Below are 20,377 nucleotides of genomic sequence, written 5' to 3'. Positions count from 1 at the left end.
AGCAGCACACAGGCGCTGAACTGGGTCATTATTAGTAGGGTAGAGAATACTGCCCTACTAATAACTAAAAACAAATCTGTTGTGCATTTAAGGAGTTTTTTTGTCCTGTTGGATATTATTCTGAACCAGGTCATACTTAAATGTTTTCATGGCATTTCAGAATTCAATGGTGCACTGAAAATATAACGGTGGTAATCTTTATATTGACTGTTTGCTATCCCACCCCCCCTTGATAGTGTCAATGTGGGTTAACTCCTGTGCAGTCATTATAACAGGCTCAGTGCTCATTCTCTCCTGTGGCAACTTGAATGGAATTAATCTACATGACCTGTGCATATAAATGAACTCAAGAGACAGGTAGTGGACTCTTAACAAAGCTTAATGAGGCTATTAGTCAAGGTCATTAAGCACACCAAGACATAAACTGGACCCAGGAGGCAAGGAGGAGTAAAGCATGTTCCTCTCTCACGTGTCCAATCATATTTTATTTGTTTGAGTGTTGAGCTCATACTTGGAACAATAAGTTTGAATATTAAGCGTCAAGACAGGGAAGCACATAAGTAGGAGCAGTCCACCCGTCTTAGGCTTTTCAGCTGTAACCTTGAATTTTAATGAGGAGTAGCAAAATGATTGAATTTGGTTGTGCAGCAGCAGATGCAGAAAAACAGACAATGGAAGAAAGATAGGAGACTGTCAGGGGCCACACTATATATATTACAACAATGATACTCAAGGTACTATTACTTACATCCATTTCTCATTATTTTTATTTATCATGTTATTTTGGATATGATGGTGTTGGCACAAGGATTCACCTAATTACCCACAGTCGTAGTGAAACATGCCTAATGAGGGTATTACAGCTGCATGCAACATGCATATTCCCTGAGTCAATCACAGTGTAGAAGGTAACTGTTGTTGTTGCCCAGCTCTCATTGGTTACTGCAACATTAGAAGACCATTGTACATAAGTTTCAACCACAAAACAGCTAACAATGGTTAATAGGAATTGGAAACACAGCTGGCCATAGAGATTGCCGAACTGAAACTAACAACAGTAGAAGTGCTTGTCAGCCAAGTGGAGTTGCTGATATTTCAAACTGTAATGACTCAGGTCGTACACCCTCTCTAGCCTCTGGCCTCAACACTTTGTTAAAACAGGTACCTACATCTTGGGGGTTGCAGGTGATGCGGTTTTTGAGCTAAAAAATGAGTTTTCAAGTGATGCAATTGAATGAAAGCTGTTGCAATGTCTCATAAATGTGGTGTTTTTTTGTTCTGCCTTCCCACCTTGTCCTTTGTAGAGCTTCACCGGTGTGCAGTGTTCTGTCTGCTGCAGCTGGGAGGAGAGATCTTTGACACGGACATGGTGATAGTGGACCGGACACTCACAGATATTTGCTTCGACAACACCATTGTATTGTAAGTCATCTGTTTTCCCTTTAACCAAACAGCCACATACAAACTTTAATACTCACAAAAAACACGGCCTGTGGGTGACACTGATGTGGTCATCACATGTATTCTTTTGCAGTAATGAAGCCAGTCCAGGTTTTGAGTTGCGTGTTGAGCTATACAGTTGCTGCTCGGAGGACGACTACTCAGCAGGGAGCACGCCGAGGAAACTGGCCAGTAAACTGAGCTCCTCACTGGGGCGATCAGCTGGGAAGAAGCTCCGGTCAGCCATGGAGCCTGGACCATGTAGTCCTGTTAGCAATGGAGGGGCAGCTCCTCTTCTGCTGCCAGTTCCTTCTGTACCGTAAGTTCAGTTTAAAATATTAGCTAGTTTACATTATATGCCAGATATATATTGAATAGCGAGTTACACAGTTAGGCATATTTATGGAGACAATTTTCATGCACTCTCAAACATAATAAATTTGTATCTTCTCTCGTGTGTTGACAGGGGCCCTAAGTACCATCTCTTAGCTCATACCACCCTGTCACTGTCACACGTCCAGGACAGCTTTCGCACACATGACCTCACCATCTCAGGCAACGGTGAGTGGCAGCCTTCATCAATCTGTCTCCTCACCATCTTTCTCTTTTCTCTGCCAAATCCGCCATCTGTCTGTTTTTTGTGCTTCTCTCACTCATCACTGTCTCACTTCTCCTCTCTGCGTTCTGATAATTTCCATATTAACCAAGCGCACCATGTGTCTTCTCCCCTCCTCCCCCTTCTTCTTCCCCTTCCTCTCTGTCCTCCCATGTTCTCTGACAGACAGCCATTGTCAAGGTCACTGTAATAAATGCTGCACTAGTGATGTGACTGCTGTGAAAAACTGTAATGATGTGGGCTAACAAGGGCCCGGACCTCAGACAGACAGGCCCCTAGTGTTTTATTCATTGGCCCTTCAGCTTGCTGTAAAGTTTCATTGCTGCACTTCATGACACTCTCTGCAGCTGTCAGTCTTTTACACCCCTGTGCCTTGTTTTGTGTGTTAAAGGGGGGCAATATGACATGGGGAAGAAGTGTGTGTGTCTTTGTGTGTGGATGCACATGCCTGCGTGTGAATTTTGAATGTCATGTGGGAATATTTTTATTTATTAATGGTGTTTGTTTTTGCCCACCCATCTCTGTCTCCCCGTAGAAGAGTGTTCTTACTGGCTGCCGCTCTATGGCAGTATGTGTTGCCGCCTTGCAGCTCAGCCTCAGTGTATGACCCAACAGATGATGAGTGGATGTTTGAAAGTTAAGGTAAGTTGGCAGGTGTGTTCGGTAGTGAAAAGGAAGCAATTCCTCTCAAGGTTTTCATAGATTTTTTTCCTGGTTTATTTATGTCCTTTTCTCCTCCTCCACTTCCCTCCTCCCTTTCTTATGTTGCCATCTCACTTTTGTTTCTTTCCCTGCCTTTTTACTCAACATTTAACTGATCTTATTCTCTACCTTGCAGCAGTTGGGTGGCGACCCTCAGAGTTCGACAGAAGTGTACGCTGTTCTAAAAGGAACAAGCCTTTTCTGCTACCACCGGCAAGAAGATGTGGAGGCTAACGTTGAGCCAGCTTTCACCATTGCCATCAACAAGGTTAGCAAAGGAATCACAGGAAAATTGAGAATGGAGGTCTTCAGAGGTTGATCAGCCTTACCCACAGAGTTGTGTTGTTTTTGGTAATGCCCCAGGCATTGGAAGCATCGATGGTAAGGAATTGGGATTGTGGATTGCTGCCAGTTTGAATCTCAAGCCAAGTGGTAGACTCTGAGCCAAAACAAGTAAATAAGAAATGAGCTCTTCTCTTAGTAACTACTGTTAAGGTGCCCTTGAACAAGGCACTTTGCCCTCAGTTGCCCCAGTAGAGCTGCTCAGAAGCCCAGAGTAGAAAACTGGTTTGGTTGCTCAGCTTTCAGGTATAGCTGTGTAAATGTTCAGCAAGGCTAGAAAAGAGTAGGCACATCTGGATAAAAGGCTTTAAACATTTCTAAATCTAAATTAAATCTGTTCAGTATCTTTTCTTCTCGAGCAAACACAATAAGACACAGCAGTCAAGCTCCATCCAATCAGGAATCATATTTCTATCATCTGTCGGTTTTTCCAGGCACCAAAGTGAAGAACAGTCAGTCAGCCAGTCAGGTTCTTGATCATCGTATTTCCTGTGTCTGTGTCTGAGAGTTGATGCCTGTGGGGATTCTCATTCCTTCCAGAGTGACTCATTCAGTCTTTTGTAGCCTCTGACCCTGATCTCACTGCTGACCTGAAGCCAAGTCAGTCAGGTCTGTATGATCTTTTGTTAGTCAGTTGTCTGGCTCATCATAAAGAGGAAGGAGGAGGTAGCGCACTGTGACAGATGGATGAATGGAGCAACACTGCCATCTAGTGGTCATACACAACGTAGCCACATTTGGAGTAAAACGAGGAGGTGGGAATTGGGAGTCTGCACCTTTTGTTGGATAATTGCTGAAGGGAAATGGTTTGGAAGAGGACTAATTAGTGGCTTTATTAGTGAGGGCTTATTTTCAGTGGGGACTCACAATTACAATTGCCGTAATGATCACTTGTTGCAGCACATAATTTTGTTCATTCAGGAGTGCTGGCATTCATTCTTGATTGTAGTCATTTTGTGGTAGATGACTGTATTCTTTGTTGGTCCCGTGTTTCAGGAGACCAGAATACGTGCGTCAGAGAAAGACCCTCACAGTAAAGTTCAGAATATCTGTATCAGTAACCAGTATGGAGGTGAGGAGGTCACACACACGCTGACTACAGACAGCCGCGAGGACACGCACCGGTGGATGGAAGCTTTTTGGCAACATTTCTATGACATGAGTAAGTACAGAGGAAGTGTATGTGATACACCCACTACATACAGTCACTGACATATATCACCCTAGATGCTTAAAGGACTGGAGCCTTGAAAGTGACAGTTTTTCTCCAACGTACAGGCCAATGGAAGCAGTGCTGTGATGACCTAATGAAAATTGAACTGCCATCGCCAAGGAAACCGGCTCCTGTCACACCAAAACAGGGCTCACTCTATCACGAAATGGGTAAGACCTCTCCCTGGTTATATCACTGTGGATATGCGGTCAGAAAAACGTTTTTGGTCACTTTTAGCTGGAAAAGTAAAGGCAGGGAAAGAAGGCACTGTGCCCGCATTGCATGTGACTGTGTAGCTTTAATTCTTCCTTGGGTCCATGTGCATGAGAGATGCTGTGGCAATTAAATTTTTCCTCTCTCATATTTCAAACTCACACGCTGCTTTACTTCTCTGTACTGTAGATAGAATGGGTCTTATCTCTGACACGCTGACTCACTCTGTCCTTTGTTTCTCTGTCCCTCTTTGTCCTTTTCAATTTTCCCTGTGTGTCCTGAATCCATCACTCCTTGGCTTTGTCTCTTTTGTCCTTCTTTATTATTTCCTTGTGTCCTCATACATTATTCATGATCAACGCCACATTTTTCATCAACTTTCACTATTAATTTTTAACGAGCAAATTATCTTTATCCTTGAACGAATCTCTTTTTGTTCTGTCATGACGCCTTAACATTCATTTCCTCAATAAAAACGCATCAACCCTCATCGATTTCTGTCACGACCATCAAAACACATAAAAATGGAACTCCACCTGTTGCACACCTCCTATCCACTCCACCCTTTCTCTCTCCCCAACCTCCCTCTCGGTTTTCCTAACCCCCCTTGGCAGCCCCTCTTGCCACACCCTCCTGTGAGGGTCTTCTGCTGCAGGATAACGCTGTGTCTGCTGAGATTCGTGCTCTGCTCTCGTCCTATTACAACGACAGGTGAAGTAAGAGGAGTAGGGCTCCATATAAATTATGTTCTGGTAAATGTTGCAGTCCAGGATTAACTGCAAATCCAGGATCAGTAGATTAGACTCTGCAATTACAGGACAGGATCTCTTTGTTTCATCATCTTTCAGCAAAATTAACACAATCATTAAGACGTCCAAAACACAATTTGTTTTTGTTCTTTTTAAATTATCCTGCACAACTGTACAATGCAATACTACACAAAAAAGAAACATTGATGCTTCTAATCTCACTGCAGATGTCCTTATGAACTCAAGGGTAACATTTCAAAGTAACATTTCACAAACTGCAAACGTGTCTAAATCCATATTTCAAGTGAGATCAAAATATTCTTCAATTTTGAATTTAAATTCCATAATCCCTGCACTGCCTTAGAAATTTGAAAAATAGTTAGAAAGAATTTAAAATGAATCACAAATTGTGACTGGATTACCCATTTCTTGTGTCAAATAGTAAGAACTTCATTTATAAAAAACTATATTTAAGCCAAAACCAATTCTATAAATCTGTCAGATTAATAAAATCCTTGGAAAAAACAGGTTCAATCCCAGTATAGAGCAGTATAATGATGAGTTTTGCTGCATTTCTCCTGCAGTTATTGAATCATCTGATGACCTCAGCAGCACTGTGTCAGATATCCTGGCTCGGAGGATGCAGGAGCTGGAGCTCCGCAGCCAACTGGGCACCTCCCCCACGTGGATGTCTGTGTTTGACGAGAACAACCCCAAAAGCGCTGGTCGCCCCCGTCCCTGTACCTCTCGCCTTTCTGGCCACAGCCCCTGCACCCCTCATCGACTTCCCCGGAGCCCTGTAATCCCTCACCGGTGCCCGCAGCTGGGTCTGCTGTCCTCAGATGCAAGCCTGACCTCAGACAGTGACAGCCACTGCAGCACCAGTCCCTGCTCTCAACGTCACGGCTGGCCCGAGCCTTCTTCAAACTTCTCTCTCTTGTCATCATCCCCCTCCCGTCTAAGGCCACGCACTCTGTCGCTGGATGCTAAGCTCAGCACCCTTCGAGGGAGGGGATACGGAGCAGGAGGGACCTTTCAGTGCCCTTGCCAGCCTCCTCCCTCCTCGCTGCTCACCCCACTCCCCATCTCCTCCTGTTCACCTCGGTCACAGCGCAGCACACAGACCACGCTCTCCTGCTCCAGCTCCACCTCAAGCAACAGCTCCAGCAACAGTGAGGGCAGCCACAGCCCCGAGTCATCTGAGGGAGCCCCCTTCTCAAGGCCCTCCCCAGCTCGACGCAGCCTCAGGAACCTCAGGGCCAGACTTGATCCTCGCAACTGGCTCCAAAGTCAGGTGTGAACTTGTCCTGCCTGAAAGACATTTTACGCCGGCCTAAAGGCACCAGTGCTCATTAAACCATGATTTAACTGGCTAAACATATGTGAACCAACCTCAGGCAATCTGCTAGGCCACATGCACAGCTCTGAGGACGATAAGCTGCCTCTAGCCTGCCTCCTGCTGGAGGATGGATCATGAAAAACCCTCCTGGGGCAAACTGGAATGTCTTCTAACACAAAAGACAGGTGACAATCACTGCAGGCAACTCTGCATTTTGCCACAATTTTGAAGCTGGTCCAAAATTAAATAGGAGGTACTCTGCTTGCTTTGAGAAACCATGGTCTTGCTGCTTGGGAGAAAGTGACGCTAAAGAGCTATAAACTTCACATCACACTAGGCCTGCTGTCTGTCTTTGGACACTAATTCTGAAATTAGAAAAAAGGTTTTGTTTTGTCCTCTGCATCAGCCATCCTGGCCATTCAAACATGATTTCAAGGTCATCTCTATTAATGCACTAGCAGTATTTCGACTGGATGTTACCTATCTGTATTTTATAAATAAAGGTTTGCAGTGTTTATGCTATGAACGCCGGTGAGCATGTGGCAAGATGAACATATGGTATAATCAAGAGGTTTCAGATGTTAGGAACTGTTAAGTGTGGAGGGAAAGGTTGGTGTCTGTTGCCTGTACTGTGATCTACTTCAGTGTACGTATCTAATTATTCATACAGCAGATGATCTTTGTGGTTCTTTTAAAATTACTATGCACCATTTTGTTTTTTTGTTGTTTTTTTTTTTTTATGATTTGACTTACAGTTAAAATGTTGAACTACTTGAGATCATTTCAACAATGAATCCAGTGAAAGCTTAACTTTATGCAAGTGCTCATACTTACTGTACTGGTTATTACTGTGATCTCTTCAGGGTAAAAATCTGTGCTCTGGTCTTAATTTTTACACATTTATCTGCACACTATTGATAAGCTGCCATCAGAACTGGGTAATAGATCCATAGATACATAGAACAAACCCCAGAATAAACTGAAATTCACCAAAGCTTAAGTATTATTGAAAACCTAAGCCATACTTATAATTCTGCTTCACTGCCTCATTGCACTATTGTAGGATATTATGAACAGTGGTTCCTGATTATGGAATTTCCAATAAAATGTGAAACATCCACCAATCAAATGTTATGCAACGTAGAAACATTTCTTAAAAATTATTTTATGGTGGCTGTATCGTAGGCAACTTTCTATGAAACCGAGTACTAACTTTAAATCCCAGTCAATCATTAGGTTATGATAGTAAGAGCAAGAATAAAATTGTTTGTTTACAATGCCACCTGTTTTTTTAATTATGTAAGTTATTGTAATTTAGACAACTATTAACAACAGAAACATTCTACTGAAGGCGTCCGTGTGAAAACAAATCTTATAGGAGAGTATGTCAGTGCAGTAAAGCCTCTTCTTCCCTCTCTTTGTTGTTTACTGTAGATTTGACTTTGGTAACAGTTTCCCTCTTGGGGCTCAGAACTCTGGCGATCATTTCTACTAAACTGTCAAATGTTTGAAAAAAACAAACAAGCATTTGTTACTGTAAATTAATTTTTATAAGTTAACAAATAAACCTCCTCTCTTTGTCTTTTGTTACATTATTGATTTTGTTATAAATGCAGCTATATTGATACCTGATTATCATAATGTTAACAGATGATGTGCAGATCTTTTAACTGTTACAAATAGATAACATTGAATGTTATAACATTGCAAGAGTTTCCCGTGTTAGCAGGCTTTGTGTTCTGCATGAGCACCGTCCTAGAAGGCAAACATAAAATGAGAAATGTGGAAATCTCATGTTAAAATAATATAACATTAATTATAATAAATGTTTTATCAACTCACCACTGAGTCTGTTTCTTCACACAATCACATAATTTTTGTCTACATGAAATACAATCTTTTGAACTCTTCAATAAATATTACTTGTAAATCTATCAATGGTAAGGCCTATTAAGTTCAAATCAATAATGCTATCTTACATTTTGATATATATGAATACCTTACTTGCTCATAATAACACTGTAGCACAGAATACATCAACATAGACTGCTAACAGGCAAACACCCCACTGTATTTAAATACTGTATGATATACTACAAAAGTAGGTTCAGGGAAACATCATTTCTCTTCCACCATGCAAACGTTTTCCTGCAATGGAAGGGCTTTCTGTTAGATCAGTAAGTACTCTGCACTTTGAGCATATGATGGATCGCATTCTATCCCGTTCTGTTCGTCACTCTCTCCCTCCGGTGACAAATCCCACAGGAGATCCTATCTTATGTGAAATGAAAAATTCCATATAGAAGCTATAGAAGTTGTCTGTCTTGTAGAAGCATCAATAAAGGCAGGTAGATCAGATGCTTTATTGTCAATGTTTGATAGCAAAGCCTTTAGATTTGTCAATAGTACAAAGCACTGTTACAAACATAGGAGGTAGTCGACACTAAGTCTTCACTGAGCATTGTAAAATGCATAGAGAAATACCATGGCCATATTGACTCTGTTTCAAATGTCTCAGGAGAACCTAAAGGTCCCTGCTTTCTGTCTGCGGTGCAGTGTTGTACCATTGTTGTGCTATTGTAACAACTGCCTAAAGTATAAAAAAACATACATATAATCATATTCAACCCAACAAATACATATCCATCTGAATAGAACAGAATCACAATAATAAATACTTTATATTATATGCTTCATATGATGCTGATTATTGACTTATGTAACCCAATAGGGGAATTTTACACAAAGTTTGGCAATTATATGATTTTTGTTGGATTACATAAGTAAATGAACAATGTTACATCAAGTTACAGATAAATGAGGGGTGTCTCCCCTCCCCTCCTCTCTTCATCCTCTTTCATGTCCTCCATGTTTAAACATTTTCTTTGTGCACTTGTGCTTCCTCCAACTCCATGATCCCCTCTCATTAGCAGGCGCTCCGTGGATTACATGCCCGCAGAGCCACCCCAGCCAGAGTACTCCAGGCAAATGTGGAGAACTTTGCAGGGCACGTTCCAGCTCTGCTGATATATGAGGATGCAATCCGATGAAGCCGCTTCGCACCAAATGTGTTGTAGTGTCCTGGGAGGACTTGGTCAACCTGTTTAACAAATTTGCCAGTTGTCAAACACTTCAAATTATGTACTGTACATGCTACACAAATGAGTAAATCATAAGTTGTGGCACACTAAAGCACCATTTCTCTGGGTACCAACTGTATCCATCAGTACATGGTACATAGCTCAGATTTAAAGGTGAAGAAGCTGTAAAACCAATTCTGGAAAATCTTTTGATTTACATGGCATTTACTTTTTTTCTTTTTTCATTCCTAACATACATTTGCTAGAAAATCATTGGTAAAATTTAAAAGTTACAGAGGAAGAAGAAAAGTCAGCTCAGCACCTAAAATGTACATATAATGGACACTTCCGGGTGACATTTTCATTATGAATCTAATGTATAAACTATGGGATTGGATTCCCTGTGCATCAAAGCTCAATTAATCTGACCCAAGACACAGGAACTATGAGCAGAAATTGTTAGGCCACAATCTATCGGGTTTACCTGTTCGCTGTCCACCAGCCCCACCAGGCGTTCACAGCTGCTGATGTAGTCACTGACGTGGCTATAGGGCAGCCAGTCAATCATGGAGCCATCATACACTACATCTCCACTGAAAAGCAACTTATTGTCATGGTCATGGAGGCAGATGCTGCCGCGAGAGTGACCGGGCATGTGGAGCACGGTCAGCTGTCTATCACCCAGGTTGATGACATCACCTATACAGGAGAGAGGGAGAGATGGGATCATATTTTCACAATCATTCACACACAAAAACACAGTATAATTTCCAATTTCAAGCCCATATGCGTCCCATTCCCAGACTTACATCCAAGCTAAGTCCTTATGTTCTGCCACAATTTGGCTGGCTGAAATTAAGCCTTGTAGCACTATGGTGTACAGAGTCTAGGCCATTCTGCATATAACTGATTTAGTCCAGAACAGGTATAAGTCACACTGTGTGACAGGAGGGTGAAACTGACACGGCAAGCAATGAGATATTCCATCTGCACTGCAGCAGTGTCTCTGACACAGCAGAACAAGTCTGTGTATTGACCGACGGTGCAGAAATTACACTCTATAAGAATGCTACAGATGCTAACAGGTTAGGTTTTGGTCCAAACTTCAACAAAAACAAAGCTGTTCATCCCAAATGCATCATCCTTTGTGATATAAGCTTTGTGCAGCAACAATCAGTAAATTATTGTTGCAGAATGTGAGTTTAATATCTTAGTGATTGATCTGGTCTACTAAAAGCACAGTGGGTGATTGCTAATGCAGTGCTGTGAGGTTAATATCTGTGGGAGCTTTCCATAAGTGTGAACCCTCTGCATGCTCTTCTTCTTTCTAGGCTTGGAAGTAACTTAACATAAAGTCATCAGCACACAAGCTTAAAATAGACTTGCTCCACAAATAAGAATGAGCACTGATTGTTGTTGATGCCAACAAAAAAACAATTAATTGTCACATATTGAATCTGATGGTATGTATAAGGCATTTACACACTGGCAAACACCATATATTGTAGCCCTGTCTAAGCAAATACAACATCCTTTATAACATAAGCTATGTGCCCCATCCATCATGCAGTACCCCTCATCTCATATGGTACCTCTCCACTGCCTCCACTACAGGTGCTACATGCCTGTATATGTGAAGGCCATGTGTGTGTCTGCAATCATTTAGCAAGTCATTTTTGGTCTTGTGTAAAATTCATTGTGCGGTGAAATGCTCCTGCGGGTATATAAAGGCTTCTGCACAGAGAATAATGTGCACTCTGTAGCTACTGAGTCCAGGCGCACCCACTGAATATCGTCTAATGGTATCGACCATGATGCTTATCTCTTGGCAAATGCATTTAAACCTTACGACCTGGCCTTTAATCACAAATCTACTGACCTACAATAAATCATATCTGCAAATTCTCCTACCGACCTTCCTGCAGTATGTGCGTGGGCTGCACAGCCTTGACTTTGTAGTGCCTTGCCCTCCATCCTGGACTGGGAGCCTCGGCTATCTCCCGATCGCTGAGCCAGGTGACCGTCTCGAAGTTGTCCCCGTTGGCCAAAGCATCGACCTCGGCGCTGTGGACGCCCACCTGTTGGAACTGATGCAGACCGCCCGAGTGGTCGAAGTGGGCGTGGGTGGCGATGGCCAGCAGCGGGTTCTTCCTCTGCGGATCTTTGCCCAGCAGCCCCTTGCCGTCGATGTAGTCAGGTAAGCTCCTCAAGCCCAGACCAGTGTCTATCACCACGTCCTGGTGCGAGCCCCGGAGCAGCCAGATGTTGGCCCGGTTGTCTGACTGGTAGAATCGCTCCTGGATCCAGAATAGTCCGTCTCCGAGCGATTTGTGAGCGTACCAGTCGGCTGCAGACATCCCAGTTCATGCACTTGTCGAAGCAACCTGCTCCGGGTGTCGTGCTGTCAGGTGTTTTTCGGCGGAGAGGTGTAAACTAGCCCTTTAGCTAGAGGTGATATGTTTTCATTGAGGTTAACGTGATGGTGGCCGCTGACACACCCTTGTTGCAGGAGAGCGTGCTCATTGGGTGAGCAGCTGAGTGACGACAGACTGAAACGCGCTACTATTGGCTGTAAATAGGTCACGCCTTCTCAAACGTCACGGAGGGGCGGGGCGACCTAAAGCCACATTTACGCATAGTGCTGAGTAGTGTGAGCTGAGGTTTGTGTTAGCAAAGCAGTACAAACTCTCCATCAGGTTTTTCCTGTACATTTTGCGATTTCAAGAGTTCGTTTTCGTGCCGAACAACTAAAACGGAGTAGTTGAATGTTAATGACAAGTAAACTCGAAAAGTGTAAACATGGAGACTTAGCAACGGCTAAATGCCGCTGAATAGCCCTGTATTACACAGACTTTTAGGATTTTACGTCTCCACATTAGTCCCATAGTGAGTATACCAACTTATTGTGTATTGTCTAAGTCTCTTGTGTAGTATTTCAGTGTTGACTAGGGGGCAAAGTCAGACAAAAGGCGATGAAAGCTGTGGAACATGAACTTCTTGTGTGTACACGTGTTTGATAGTGAAGTTGACTGGAGACATGTGGACTCTGTGCTGCAGGTACAGAGGAGGCTTGCAGCCATGGCAGGCAAGGGTCGTGGAGTAGCTGCCTTCACATTCAACATTGAGGCTCTGGGCATCGGCAGGGGCAGCATGCCAGAAGCCAGGGTGGGGCCCACTCCGCTGTTTCCAGTAAGTACTGACCACACACACACACACAAATGGAGAGAACCAACGACGACATATCACATTGCAGTATTTTAAATTCATCTATAAGTCCTCAGAGAGGGAGGAATTCTGCAGGAAACCTTTCTGCAGGTGAAATCTGCATGAAATTTCAAAAGTAGACTTTAGAAAATGTGTAGGTTATATTCTGATCTATTTAAATAATGTTGTATTTGCATGAATAAAATAACATTAATATTAATATTCATCATGGTAATGTGAAGTGCGTGCACCACTTTAAGAGCAATGTCCCATTAAGCATCTCTTCCCAGAGCCCCCACCCCCCCCATAGCAGACAAACTTTCAGTTGCTGTAGGATGCTTCTGTTTCTGCATGATGCAGCAAATCAGGGGCCACAAGGAAAAAATGAGTTTGGGGCCCCAGTTGACTCCCATTCCTCATACTTTTTGTGCGTTGTGCTTGTTTCCTCTTGTATTCAAATACATTACACACAGCACATTACACATAACAGCTTCAATATGTTTTGCGCACAGGCCCAGAGGCCAACTATGATATTGTGATTTGGTGGTATATATTCCCAGACAACTTACAACAAACCAATACTGGGGGGCCCTTAGGAGCAAACCTTTTGAAAGGTGTGTGTAATATAATACATAACACGTCGCAAGTCCCCATGACAACTGATTCTCCAATTTTAATAACTTTATCTCTAACCACTCAATATTTTGAGACAGCTTTTTCTTATTTCTACCAAAAGGGCTGTGCACCATTATTTGGTAGGTTGACATTCAGCCTGGGGTTTATTTTAGTTGTCCCCTACATCATTTCGTTCAGTCTATGATCTTTTAAGTATAGGATTCATTAAGTACAAACTTGTACATAATTCTTCTGTAAACAACCAGTGTAATGACACTCAGAATTAAAATGTAATACTGAAACTGCATCAATAAATGCATGGATTTTTCTGAATGCTGACACATGTTCTCCATAGTGCAATTATCTCCTTTCTACCATCCATCTTCCTCCAGAACACAGACTTTAAGCCAGTTCCGCTGAAAGCTGGCGAGGATGAGGACTACATGCTGGCCTTAAAGCAAGAGATGAGGGGGACGATGCAACGGCTACCACACAACATCAAGCCTCAGACCAATAAAGCAGGTGAGGGGGAGTGCGTTAGAAACCTGGCATCTAATAGAAATGCTATGGCAAGACAATTGGCTACTGTGAGGGAAGATAATGCAGCACTTAGGAACTGAGACATTTAATAAGGGTGATATCTGGGAAAGGCAGTTTTCTGGCAGAATATTGAGTTACAGCTGCTGCCTACACTGACAGTTTTAATATAATTTCTATGGTCTGGCCTGATAGGGCCTCTTAGAATTCTCTATTCAGGGAGAAGCTAAATATATCCGTATGTTGTGGATTTATTTATGATGTAATTACACTGGATAAATCATGTATCATCAACAATTGCTCACTCTATATTCAAGCACCCAGTGGTTTGTGTTGATTCAGTCATGGTTCTGATTAACGTATGTGATGTGAGAGCGAATTGGGACTTGTTTAAGAGTGTACTGAAGCAGGACTTTCTCTTGTTTACATGAAACAGAAGTGGAGAAATACACAGAGAGATACCTGAAGCAAACCCAGATGGATGATGAGGAATGGGCTCCAGGTACTTGCGTAATATACTGTCATGTGATTAGAGGAAGTTCAGAAAAAAATAAAATAATGCAAATACTATTATAATATTTTATAGACTGGAACCTCTTCCCAAAAGAATTGATGCCCCAGAAGAAAAAACCTCGTGCTAAACCAGGTATATTAAATCCATTGTGTATGTATGAGATTCTGTCTTATGGCTGTACGAATAAACCCCAAATGCTTAAATCCAACAGGCATAAAGAAGAAAACTGTGAAGATATCACGCAAAGACACAGAGAATATACTGAGCAAATTAGAAGTAAGCCTTTCTTCACTTGTTCAAAAACTGAGCATTACATGTACTGTTCATTTTCTCTTGATGTGATTTATCAAGTACCTATTTATGAAAGCCTGGCGTGGTAAAAAAGAGCTCAGGGTGTAAATGTACGCACCAAGAACTATGTTTGTCTGTTTTAGATAGCAAATGTTTTACATAAGTAATTTCACCTTAATGTCAATATTTCAGGAACTGGCAAAGAAAGATGAAGGGAACCCTGAAAAATCTGATGATGAGACGGAAAAGAAGACAGGGAACAAGGATGAAGAGGAAGAAATTGAAGCAGAAGAATATGAAGAAGAGGATATTGAAGAGGTTAGATTACTCATGATAATCTGAAATTTGTTAAATCCAAATGTAATATGGTCGATATGCAAGAAGCTGAGTTAATATTTATCTGTTTGCTCTGTTTCTCTGTAGGACAACGATTACATTGAAAGCTATTTTGACAATGGCGAAGACTTTGCTCCAGACAGTGATGAAAATATGGATGGCGAAGCAACATACTGAGACAGTGTGACTCATCCAAGCAAACAATCACTATGTGATCGTGTCTGTTGGTTATTATTGGAGATAAGCTGGAAAGAATGTTTATAAGAGTAATGGTTGTTTGCTTTGTTTTGTTATATATTGAGAGGCAAGCTTTCTTTACGGACTTAATGTAAATAAGAAATGCCAACTATGTGTATACTGGCAATAATTTATTCAAAATAGATGTATTTATTTTCCAGCCTGTAGCACATTTCCACAGGTTGAAAGGCACGTACTGTCAACAACACGTAATTTTTTTCATGAAGTGTCAAGCAACCACAGTGATAAAATAAAAGAGCTATATAACAGAGTCTAAAATTTCACATAATTATAAGTATGAGTCATTGTGGGAATACTGTGCATTTCCCCATTTTCCTCACCATGCTCTTTGAGGTTTTTTGAAATTAAAAACAAAAACAAAAGCACTTCTCTCCAGGCAAGCTAAAGGATAAGAAAAAATTTCAACCACTTTCATGGAAATTCTCAAATATTATTTGAACTCCTAACTCCAAATACTGATAGTGTAAGTAAAGGCTAATGCTCAATAGTCTTGAAATAAATTAATTCTATATTAAACACAATGGCAGCAATAGAGTTTGAAAAAACATAATTTCTAACAGGGCAAAAATGGACCAAACAGAGTTAAAAAACCGCTTTAAAATCAAATCCACATAATTCTTCTCATAATGATTCTCTCAGGGTGTGGCCTGTGGCTACTGCTCCAGGTTGCTGTGTGTAGTTCACTGAGAATGCATCAGCACTGATGATAGTACAAACATCACCTCAATTCCATTGGCTACACTGATAATAACAACTCTGTAATGTATCCATCATTTTTTAAAAGTTCAGCCAAGAATAACATGTTAATTTCAGCCCATTTATACCTTTGTAAATCATATAAATGTCAATGGACAGACACAAGGAATGACTGTGGCCACACCCTTACTTAGTCTCTCAACCCTGTGAAAATGACTGTATAAAGTGATAGCCTCAGTCAGATAAATTGCATTGATGTATTAAATCTATAAAAACTACTCAAAATGGGAACATCCACCCAGTTTTATTACGTCTCTGAGTTAGCAACACATCTGTGTGTAAAGTTTGAATCCCTTATGTTTTCTCATGCCCTCTGTGTTTAACGTCTCCTGCTTTGTCCACACTGGGTCCATGTGGATCTCCAATAACCACATTTCCATTAAGAGGCTCAGAGCCAGCCCCTGCATGGTTGTCTTCTCCAACAGGCTGGTCCAATATTTTGCCATGGAGATGTCCGTGAGGCATGTCGCCATGAGCTGGTGTAGGAATGCCATGATGGCTGACATCAGATTTCACGAGAACCTCATAGTACAGCAGATAAAACACGGGCGTGACGATGCCTACAACCAGCATGATTGCCACAGCTGTCCACCATCTCATGCCCCAGTCTGCTCCATAATAAGGGTCCTTTCTCTGTGCTGGTTTATACTCTACTTCTCCTAGCAGTGGCTGCTGTTGCTGCAGTGTTAAGGAGGACACAACCTCATTCAGACTGCTCCGAGACGGACCTGTGGATTTCACAAGCCGCTCGATGTCCTTGTCCTTCTCCAGGAGGAATCCTTCCACACTGTCGGTGGAAGAAGAAGAGTCTGTGGAGGACTCAGAGGGGAGGGAGGTAATGGAAGAGATCTGGGTCAAGCGCCTGGCACCTGAGGGGGAAGCAGATTTGAGAGGTGCAGCGCTGTGAGTCTCAGTGAGAACGCTAAAGCGCCTCACAGGAATCTTGACTGACCGTAGAGCAAAGAAGTCCTGCTCTGTCAAGAAGTTGTTGGCACGCTTTATATCAGCCACCTAGGAAACACAAGAAATATATATTTATTATGCTGCCTACAGACACAAATTGCTATTTTACATTGACTGATATTCTGGATTCTCAGTCAACCACTAAACCAGAATGGCAGCCTTTGTGCTTTGCTGTTGCAAAGAAGAATGCGCAAAACATGTATCAATTGCAGTGATTTGATTTAATACAAGAAATTACTTGTAAAGTAAAGCTACCTAAATTAGTATTTAGGAGTTATTAATTAAAGTAATTTACTACTGAGACCTCTCAACTCAATTGAATATGTTCTAAATGTGTTTTTGCAACTGTACCAATCAAAGTGAATCATATTTAGTATGGAAAGAAAATCATTTTAATTAGGCTGTCTATTGTACACTTGAATTATTTTACATACGATTTGGGAACCCTATTAAATAACTTATTATTTATATTTTATACTTTCTACAATAATGTGTTTTTTGGCCTCTCAGGCAAAATTATCATTCACAAGGAGTCGTGTTTTCTGGCCACGTGGTGAATTTAAGTCCAAATCATTCTCTTTTTGGCTCTGTTTTTGGTTTCTACCAAGTACTTAGGAAAATATCTGGCTTTAGCTACAGAATGTTCCATTATGTTACCAACTAGTCGCTGTCTGCCATTTGGTGCCGAGCTAGTAGTGTACAGTGGGGTTTTGTAGTGGTTTTTCGCTGATAACCGTTGTCTGCTGAGGCCAAAAACAATACAGAGAGTGGTAAGAAGAAACCAAAACAGTAAATCTGCGGGCCAGAAGACAACTAAACAATGTGCTGAGACTTTCCATAAAGCGAGAGGAGCTGAAGATTAATCTGATAATTCTATACAGGCTAATCACTACAAGTGACCTCTTTAATCGCATTTTAGAACGACAAAGTCGTTTCACATTGACGCTACATCTCTATTGTTACACATTTATTATAATAAACTGTTTGACTGTTGGTTAGATAAAGTATTTATTTTGAGGGAATTATTTGAGACTCTGGTAACTAGTATTGTGCATGTCTTTTTTATAATTCTATAGACTAACAAATGTATAAATGTATAATTTGCGTAAAGGGCTAAGAACATTTGTGTATACGTGTAATGTAAAAGAAGCAATAAGATCTAAGTCTACCTCAACATGGAAATGAAGGAGAGAAAGAAAGACAGATGTGTGTCTGTCTTTCTGCATACATGCAAACCCACACACACAGGTCAAAGCACAGACGTACAGAGCAATGGTACTGCAGGGCAATGCTGTTCAGGGTGTCACCCTCCTGGATATCTCTGGTCAGGTAGATAATATCCTCCATCCTCTCTCTGGAGGTGCTCCTCCGTAGCCTCTCCCTGCCACGTGGCCGCAGCTCATAACTCTCCCCATCCTCCTCTGATAGGTCGTTCTCTGAGCCATTGTTCCCAAACAGATAGGCATGACCGCCATTCGCAGGCTGCACCATGGTGGCTGTCTGGAATCCATAGTGCTGGCTTCTATTGGACATTTTTTCTTCACTGTGTGGGGAAGAGCAGAGATAGGCTTGAGTACCAAATCCTGAACTTGAACAGCATATTCTTTGGGAATACCAGCAAGGTATTCTTTACCCTGAAGGAAGATAATACAGAAAACACATTTGAACTAAGAAGCTGCTTCATTGAGTCTAACAACTAAATGCTAATTTAAACTCAATGAATATCTTAAACCAATATTTGTTCATGCAAAGCAAACAAGCTATGATGCCACTGTTTTCACCAGTAGACAGCATAGTGGAAAAAATTACAGAGGACGTCTTTATGAAGAACTATCACACTGTACCATTACAGCTATCAGTGTCATCCCAAATGTGATCACTGTGTCACAACAACTAATAAACACTGAATGAAAGCTGGCCTATGTAAATGCTATGACAGCATACAAGACCAAACATGTATGCCTTTCTCTGAAACCAGCAGTCAACAGGTGCAGGCGGAAGCGAACTTCACTTACAAACAACAAACTACAGTCTGTCTGTCTGTCTGTCTGTCTGTCTGGTAGTCCTGAGACTTCAAACTAGAGTTACCGTGGATAAGATCGGACCTCTTCCAATATGATAAGCGAGATTACAGGCAGTACATTCAGTCTTCACGATGTCAAGGTCCTCTGTTTATGTAACGTTACATGTCTGCTTCATTAACCATTACGTCCACGGGAACACCACCAGCCGATGTGGTATCTAGTCAGATAACGTTTCCCTTATTCCCATAGCACAGCTGTAATCCATAATCAAAGCAGACTTCACTCTGAGTTATTGATTACTTTAAACTAAATGCCAGATAACATTATCTGACCAACCTCAGGGTGATGCTAGCTGAGTTAGCAGCTAGCAATCGAAAATGTTAACCAGAAGCGCACAGAGATTCATCTTCTTCAACAAACACCCAGAAGTGTGATTAACTAATGGTAGCTAAACTTTGCGAAGCGTTACTGTGGCTCAAATACCAGATTAGCTACGCAATTAATATGTCTACACAACAACATAGCTACCTAGTGCTACACATCACTCTCCCCGGTCGATACCGTTATCCAACCGGAATAACGGTGTAACTTTACATACACGTCGGTAAAGGCCACCAAATGAACGTCTTTAACGAGCTGTCCGGTTGGTCTTGTACCGATACGAGTGCGGTGTAAAGCGAGAAGCATTTGGACATGCTAGGCTAACGTTAGTGCTAACCAGGGTTCACATTATGTTAACGTTGTGTGGCTCGTAACGTTTGTACATCTCCATCGGTCAGTGGTCCCAGCTGCTCAATGATATCACCGGAGGAACAACCCTTACCTGAAAAGGTGAACACCGATCAATCAGTTGACCTAAATAATATCCATACTTCCACGGGAGTAGCTTCGCTCTCACCTTGCCTTTGGCTTGTTAGCAACCTACCTGCTAGCTACCGTTGAATTGCTACCGCTCACGCCACGTCAACAGAATATTTACGTAATGACGTATCCACGAACGCCTCTAACGCAGCGTCAGTCGCGAGATGGCGCTAAAGGTCAAGTTAACGCGGTTAATAATTGCTGGCGTCCGCACAGTTCAGGGTTTTGGATTAAAGTTTGTAATGGTTATTTTTTATCGATCAGCCAATTTCCTGCATTAACTACCCTGTGAATTAAAATCCAAGCTATCCAGCCAGAGAAGAT

General features: G+C 41.8%; 4 protein-coding genes across 9 annotated transcripts in view; 2 read left to right on the top strand and 2 right to left on the bottom strand.

The window, feature by feature from the left end:
• rtkna (rhotekin a) overlaps window positions 1-8,455 on the top strand; it is a 56,030-nt gene extending 47,575 nt beyond the window's left edge. For 4 of the 6 annotated variants that reach the window (XM_051421918.1, XM_051421922.1, XM_051421920.1 and 1 more), the window contains exons 4-11: window positions 1,305-1,422; window positions 1,535-1,759; window positions 1,907-2,001; window positions 2,592-2,698; window positions 2,895-3,026; window positions 4,097-4,262; window positions 4,379-4,483; window positions 5,860-8,455. In XM_051421918.1, the coding sequence (XP_051277878.1) occupies window positions 1,305-1,422; window positions 1,535-1,759; window positions 1,907-2,001; window positions 2,592-2,698; window positions 2,895-3,026; window positions 4,097-4,262; window positions 4,379-4,483; window positions 5,860-6,575 (1,664 nt within the window). In that variant the 3' untranslated portion in view covers window positions 6,576-8,455. Of the gene's footprint in view, window positions 1-1,304; window positions 1,423-1,534; window positions 1,760-1,906; window positions 2,002-2,591; window positions 2,699-2,894; window positions 3,027-4,096; window positions 4,263-4,378; window positions 4,484-5,140; window positions 5,242-5,859 lie in introns of those variants that run through there. The other 2 variants (XM_051421923.1, XM_051421924.1) reach the window with 2 other exon arrangements.
• A 508-nt stretch (window positions 8,456-8,963) lies between these two features.
• On the bottom strand, window positions 8,964-12,206 carry mblac2 (metallo-beta-lactamase domain containing 2). The gene is made up of 3 exons (XM_051421926.1): window positions 11,610-12,206; window positions 10,179-10,393; window positions 8,964-9,714 (listed from the first exon to the last, which is right to left on the bottom strand). Exons 1-3 carry the CDS (start codon window positions 12,049-12,051, stop codon window positions 9,541-9,543), a joined length of 831 nt encoding a protein of 276 aa, XP_051277886.1. The 5' UTR covers window positions 12,052-12,206; the 3' UTR covers window positions 8,964-9,540.
• Window positions 12,207-12,318: 112 nt separating this feature from the next.
• polr3g (polymerase (RNA) III (DNA directed) polypeptide G) lies at window positions 12,319-16,442 on the top strand. Its single transcript, XM_051421927.1, has 8 exons — window positions 12,319-12,580; window positions 12,752-12,883; window positions 13,906-14,035; window positions 14,487-14,552; window positions 14,637-14,696; window positions 14,776-14,840; window positions 15,048-15,173; window positions 15,279-16,442. The coding sequence occupies exons 2-8, from the start codon at window positions 12,773-12,775 to the stop codon at window positions 15,366-15,368; spliced, it is 648 nt and encodes a 215-aa protein (XP_051277887.1). The 5' UTR covers window positions 12,319-12,580; window positions 12,752-12,772; the 3' UTR covers window positions 15,369-16,442.
• Window positions 15,547-20,155, bottom strand: lysmd3 (LysM, putative peptidoglycan-binding, domain containing 3). The gene is made up of 3 exons (XM_051421925.1): window positions 20,016-20,155; window positions 18,435-18,711; window positions 15,547-17,216 (listed from the first exon to the last, which is right to left on the bottom strand). Exons 2-3 carry the CDS (start codon window positions 18,699-18,701, stop codon window positions 16,500-16,502), a joined length of 984 nt encoding a protein of 327 aa, XP_051277885.1. The 5' UTR covers window positions 18,702-18,711; window positions 20,016-20,155; the 3' UTR covers window positions 15,547-16,499.
• Window positions 20,156-20,377: the final 222 nt, after the last annotated feature.

Source organism: Dicentrarchus labrax, unplaced genomic scaffold, assembly GCF_905237075.1.
Source record: "Dicentrarchus labrax unplaced genomic scaffold, dlabrax2021, whole genome shotgun sequence".
Classification (NCBI taxonomy): Eukaryota; Metazoa; Chordata; class Actinopteri; family Moronidae; genus Dicentrarchus; species Dicentrarchus labrax.
Note: the sequence above shows the minus strand (reverse complement) of the source record. Positions and strands in the feature narration are given on the sequence as shown.